This window comes from Sorex fumeus, unplaced genomic scaffold (genome assembly GCF_029834395.1).
Source record: "Sorex fumeus unplaced genomic scaffold, SorFum_2.1 ptg000011l, whole genome shotgun sequence".
NCBI classification, from domain to species: Eukaryota; Metazoa; Chordata; class Mammalia; order Eulipotyphla; family Soricidae; genus Sorex; species Sorex fumeus.
In genome coordinates this window covers 610,979-617,003 of record NW_026606068.1, presented here as the reverse complement: position 1 = coordinate 617,003, position 6,025 = coordinate 610,979, and the positions used below count along the sequence as shown (strand labels likewise).

Here is a 6,025-nt window from a genome sequence, read left to right as displayed (position 1 = left end):
CACTGTTACTTTTTGTGGGGGGTGCCTAGTCAGTGATGCTCAGGGCTTACTCTTGGCTCTGCACTCAGAAGTTACTCCTGGCAATACTCAGGGACCATATGGGGTGCTGAGGGATTGAACCCAGGTCATCTATGCGCAAGGCAAGCACCTGCCCACTGTACTAATTCTCTGGCCCCTCATGGTTACATTTTAAATGTTCTTTACATACATATTCTATATACTGGTCTACTACTAGAATTAATGGCACTTTTCTTTCTCCTTTCTGTGGTATAAGGCCACACCAGGAAGTGCTCAGGGCTTGCTCCTGGCTCTATACTCAGGGATTGCTCCTGGTGGGGCTCAGGGATCAATCATGGGTTGGCTGCATGCAAGGCAAATGCCTCACCAGCTGTATTATCTCTCCAGCCCAAATTCATGTCACTTTAATTTTCTCTCTCTTTCTCTCTTTCTTTTCTTTCTCTCCCTCCCTCCCTCCCTCCCTCCCTCCCTTCCTTCCTTCCTTCCTTCCTTCCTTCCTTCCTTCCTTCCTTCCTTCCTTCCTTCCTTCCATCCTTTTCCTCCCTCCCTCCCTCCCTCCCTTCCTTCCTTCCTTCCTTCCTTCCTTCCTTCCTTCCTTCCATCAAGAAACTTTTTATTGAAACTTTTTAGAAAGATGTGGGGGGAGAGAGAGGGAGAGTACACGTTCAAGTACAACTACTGAGCTTCAGAGTGGTAATAAGCAAACACACAAACCAGAGACAAGCAAGCGAGATATGTGTTTGAGGGAGAACACAGGCTTGAAAGCAAGCTCATATCATTCTCAAATTGAACTTTTCACTGTTAACTTTTGGGAGGTTTCTGAGGAAATTTAGAGCCTGCTTGAGTTCTCAGAGGTAGTTCTTGGGTGTATCTGGGATATCATGTAGTGCTAGGAATTGAACTGGGTCAGAGAGTATCATGCAAACCTCCTTCGTTCTTATACTATTTCTCAATTTTCGTTGCTATATTTTAAATATTATTTCTGTATTACGTATACTAGCCCTATACCAGTTATGTGACTTGCACGTGTTCTCCCAGTGTATACTGCTATCAGTAATTTTACAGAATGTTCCACAGAGGAATAAGATTTTTGATTGTGTGTATGTGTTTTTAAGAAGTTAGGAACCATTCCTTTCTCTTTTTTTTAGTAGTTGTTTATCAATAAATGTCTACTTCCCCTACTTCCCTTTCTTGTTGTGACAAAGTCTGGGACTTGTACACTTGGTTGAGGTATGCCAGGATTCCACACTCATTGGCACACCAGGAAACATAACAGTGGTTTTAAAATTTTTGTGAAGTCTAGTTTATCAAAATTTGTTGAGTGCATGATGCTACGGATGTCTAAGAACCTGGCTGAGTGTAGTGGGACATTTCCTTACTTCTCTGTCTCAGCCTTGTTAGGAGGGTGGGAAAAAGACCCACTTTACTGTAGTTGAGGTAAGATGGCCACTACAGTAGTGTGAGTGTTTATGCTTTGGGGGTATTATTCACCACCATCAAAGTGCCAAAGAAACTCCACCTGGGTCCTTATGTCAATTCCAGTTGCTTTCTGTTTACACCGCAATCTGTCCCATCCCTGCCCCACCCCTACTTTGCAGTTCCATACACAAAGTCCAAGGTATACTAAAAAGAACCAATTTAATAACAAAGCAATGCTTCAGCTGTAAATTTACAGATAAAAGGAAAATCTGGATTTAATCCCCTTTGCAGAAGAATGGAATGGGAAGGGGCATCAAGGGGGGGCGGGGCCTCATATCACCTCCAGGCTACCTCCACTTCTTAGGACAAAACAAAAAAACAAGTCTCTAGATGTTTGTCCTGCCTTAGCCTTAGGATTGGTTCTCTGATTTAAAAGCTTCTTTTCCTGGAGGGATGGGTATTTGATCATTGTATAATTGAAACCCAAGCACAAAAATTTGTAAGTCTACAACTGTACCTCATGGTGTGTTTCATTAATAAAAATTAAATAAAAAAATTATTGTAAGTGGAGGACCATTTAAAAAAGAAAGCTTTTCCTAGAGATATCCCTAAATTTACCTAATCTGCAGGTTTTTTTTTTTTGAGTGTGTGTGGTGGTGGGGAAGAGGGGGACGGGGTGTCTTGGATTGTGCCCAGGTCTAAAGTATGCAAGGTAGACGCTTTACCACTGACCCACTCACATTCTTTTTTTTCCCCCTTTTTGCTCTGTTCTTTTTATTTATTTATTTTTAAAATTTTTATTAGTGAAACACCATGAGGTACAGTTGCAGACTTACACATTTTTGTGCTTGGGTTTCAATTATACAATGATCAAATACCCATCCCTCCACCTGTGCCCATTTTCCACCACCACGGATCCCAGTATCCCTCCCACCGCCCATCCCTCCCATCCCACCCTTCCTATGTGGGAGGGCATTCCCTTTTGTTCTCCCTCTCTCCTTTTGGGTGTTGACCCAGTCACATTCTTGACCTCTAATATACACTCTTTTTTAAAGTTTTTAAATTTATTTTTGCAGTGCCAGAAATCAAACCCAGGGCCTCACACTTGTATTCTAATGCTGAGCTATCATGCAGCCTAGCCAATCTGCATGGGGCTTTTTTTTTTTTTTGCGATACCCTGAGATGCTCAGGGGTTACCCTTAGCTCTGCAGTCAGGAATGAGTCCTGGTGGCACTAGTGGACCATATGAGCCAGGGATCGAACCTGGGACGGATGTGTGCAAGGGAACTGTCCAACCTGCCATACTTCCCCTCACTCGGCACCACCTCCATCTGCCTTTTTAAAGTCAAGGTAAAGTTTTATCCCAAGACACAGTCCCACTAAAGATCTTTCTTCCACATATCAAGAGTTCATGGATTGGAGTCAGCCTACTCTAGTCATTTTGAAAAAAGCCGGTGGGGATATTTTAGAGAAGACAGATTTTACCAATTCTCTGTCTGGACTTAAATCGCCAAGATTTTATTTGCTTTCCTAACAATTTTATAATGTTACATTAAAGATCATTCTCCATTTCCAATTAGTGTCTATAGAAGGTGTGAGGTTTAGGTTAACTTTTTTTAAAATGATTTTTGACAATGGCTGTCCAATTGTTTCCCATTAATTGAATAGACTAGTCATCCTGCTCGGAATCGCTTTTGGGCATCTGTGAACAGCCAGTTGAACATATTTGTATGGATCAGTTCCCGGTACTCTTACTGTTCTGTACTATTGAAGGATGTCTATCCCGCCACTAATAAGGCAGTGCCTCCCCCCATGCTAGTCTCGGTTGGGACAAGAGCTATTTCCTTGTTTCTAAGCTGCTTCAAAGATCCCAGATGTGCAAGTCCCTGATTTAATACGGCATGGTGTTTGCATATAAATTACACATCTTCCCATAAACATTTAATCACCTCTAGATTACATATAACATCTAGCCCGAAGAAAGTGTGATGTGATGGTGATTATACTGTTTTCTTTAGGGAGCCGTGACAAGAAAAAAATTGTCCTAATTCTCTGACACAAATGTCACTGTTCCCATGTATTTATTGAGCGGTCTTTCAATCACAGGGTTGTCAAACCCATGCGCGGGGAACCTGGACTGTTTCATATGTCTCCCTTAGGTGGAACACGGTTCTCCAACCGCGGGGAGGAGGACAGGGATGGTCGGGGGAGCTCAGGCCGACCCTCGCCTATGCTGGACAGCACCTCCCTGCCCCAAGCTTCTTACTCTCAGGCTTGTCGCGGCTTTGCTCCAGCCGGGCACCGCCAGGCTTTGCGGGTCTGGTGTGGTCTGGGGGCGCTACCCACGCCCCATGTCTGGCTCCCGGTGCAATGCTGCCCGGGTTCCCGCTAGGGGGGAGTGAACTGGGGTCCTGCTTTGGAGAGCCGTCAAAAAAGTTGTGTTTTTCCTGCAGCCAGGCGGAGTGCGTGCTGCGAGTCTGGAATTTGAAAGCCAGCCTGGGCTGAAACCTGTAGGGTTGGGGAGGTGTGTGGGTGAAACCGGAACTGCTCCCTGGACCTCCCGGGGACACGGGGGTGGGGGGATCAGGGGGTCTCTCTGCGGGATTAGATTTGTGTGACCGTCGTCAGCCGCAGTGCTGGCTGCTCGCTGTCCAGCTGTCCACTAGACTCTGACCATTTCTAATACGGAAAGAGAGTGAGCGACTAAGGGCTTATTTTAGGACCGAAAGGTTTAGTAACATAGTGTGTGTGTGTGTGTGTGTGTGTGTGTGTGTGTACACGCGCACACCTGTGTGTGTGTTTTGCAGCACAGTTGAACCCAAGTCCGCATACATGTGAGACACGCACTCTCCCACTGAGCCGTGCCAGAAGTGTGTGTGTGTGTGCGCGCGCTTGCCTGTGGATCCACACGCGCCCGCGCGCGTGTATATGTGTGTGTGTGTGGGGGGGGGGTGGGTTGGCAGACTGCATACCTCCAGCTTTTGATTCGGTGGCTTTAGCGACCCTCTGTGCTAAGATGACCCTCTGCCCGAACTTGGACCACCAGGACCGACCCCTGTGTACCCCCGCTCAACAGCAGGCGCTCCTTGCCAAAGCTGCATCTCTGAGCCCCCAAACTCCCGTGGCTGCGCTTGCAGACCGCTGGGGCCGCTTGCTCTCCTCTCTCTCTCTCTCTCTCTCTCTGTCTCTCTCTCATGCACACTCTCTCTCTCTTTCTGCCGCAGCCCCATCAGCGCGCACTGACCCACTCCACCCCGCCCGTGTCTGTCTCCCGCCTCCCCCCCACCCTCGCCACCCACACCCGTCCCCCCCCGCCTGTCCCCCTCCCAACTGTGCCCCGGAGCGGTTCTTTGCATGTTCGTCATCATTTGCGTCGCAGGGCGGACCCCTGGCCCCCGGAGTGGGTGCTCAAATAGAGGCCGGCTGGCGGGGTCCGGCTCAGAGCGCCCTCCTCTCGCAGCGAGGCTCGCTCTCCCTCTCCAGGAGAACTTCGGCCGCCGTTCGCCCGAGCCGCTCCGCCGCCCGCCACCATGGGCAACTGCTTCTTCGGCATCAAGGACCACCGCCCGCTGCCCGTCCTGCTGGTCCTGCGCGTCTTCCTGCCGGGCGCCCCCGGCAAAAGTTGCCGAGTGGCCGTGCTGGGCTCCGGCGGCTGCAGCCGCATGGCGCTGGTGAAGAAGTGGATCCGAGACAACTTCCACGGCTCCCGCCTGCCCAGCCTGGAGGCCATCTACCGCCTGGTGGACGCCTTCGCGCGCAACCCCGAGCGGGCCAGCGGCCAGGGCGGCATCCGCTGCTTCCTGGGCGGCCACCGATTCAGCTTCCCGCTGTCCCGGTCCCCGGTGATCATCCTGGTCTACGCGCCCAACAAGAAGCCCACCATGGAGGACATGAAGTCCATCTGCGACCTGATCCGAGAGATCCAGAGCCACAACCTGTGCCACCGCTACGCCGTGCTGCTGCTCCAGGGACCCGCCACCGCCACCGCCGCCACCGCCACCGCCACCGCCACCGCCGCTGCTGACCGCGAGGGAGCGCACGGACCCCGCGCCGCTGGAGAGGAGTCCGCTCGGGCCCGCGAGCGCCCCCAGAATCTGGGGCAGCGCCCCGGCGCCGAGGGCCGAGCTGCTGCTGAGTCACCCGAGAAAGCCCACTGCCCCCGCGACCCCAAGGGAGATGGCCACGACGACGGCAAGGCCGGTCCCCGGGGCCGCCCCGAGTGATGGGGCCTCCCCCGCAGCTGATGAGCGCAACGCGCGCCCCCCACTGATCACCCCCACCCCGCCCCTGTCACACTAGTGATGGACACGAGTGATGGTTTGGACTGTAGCCGTTAGATGGGCAGAAATGTCCCCCTCCCCAGTTAGCTAAGAACTTTGTCCCCTGGCGAGACGGGATCCATCAGATTCGAAATTGAGACTCAGAGAGGCGGGGGGGAAACGGAGCGGGATGCGTTTCAAGAAAGTGGCTCGAATGGACTCTTAGAGAAGGTGCCAGAAAGAACTGACAAATGGCATTTTCCCTTCTTGTGACTTGCTGTGTTCAAATGTTCGGGAAATCACCTGTATGCTAAGAAATGTGTCTTTGT

General features: G+C 50.9%; 1 protein-coding gene across 1 annotated transcript; it reads left to right on the top strand.

Moving 5' to 3' along the window:
• Positions 1-4,850: 4,850 nt before the first annotated feature.
• On the top strand, positions 4,851-5,696 carry LOC130020345 (uncharacterized). The gene has a single exon (XM_056110954.1). The coding sequence runs from the start codon at positions 4,968-4,970 to the stop codon at positions 5,658-5,660; it is 693 nt and encodes a 230-aa protein (XP_055966929.1). The 5' UTR covers positions 4,851-4,967; the 3' UTR covers positions 5,661-5,696.
• The last annotated feature ends 329 nt before the right edge of the window (positions 5,697-6,025 follow it).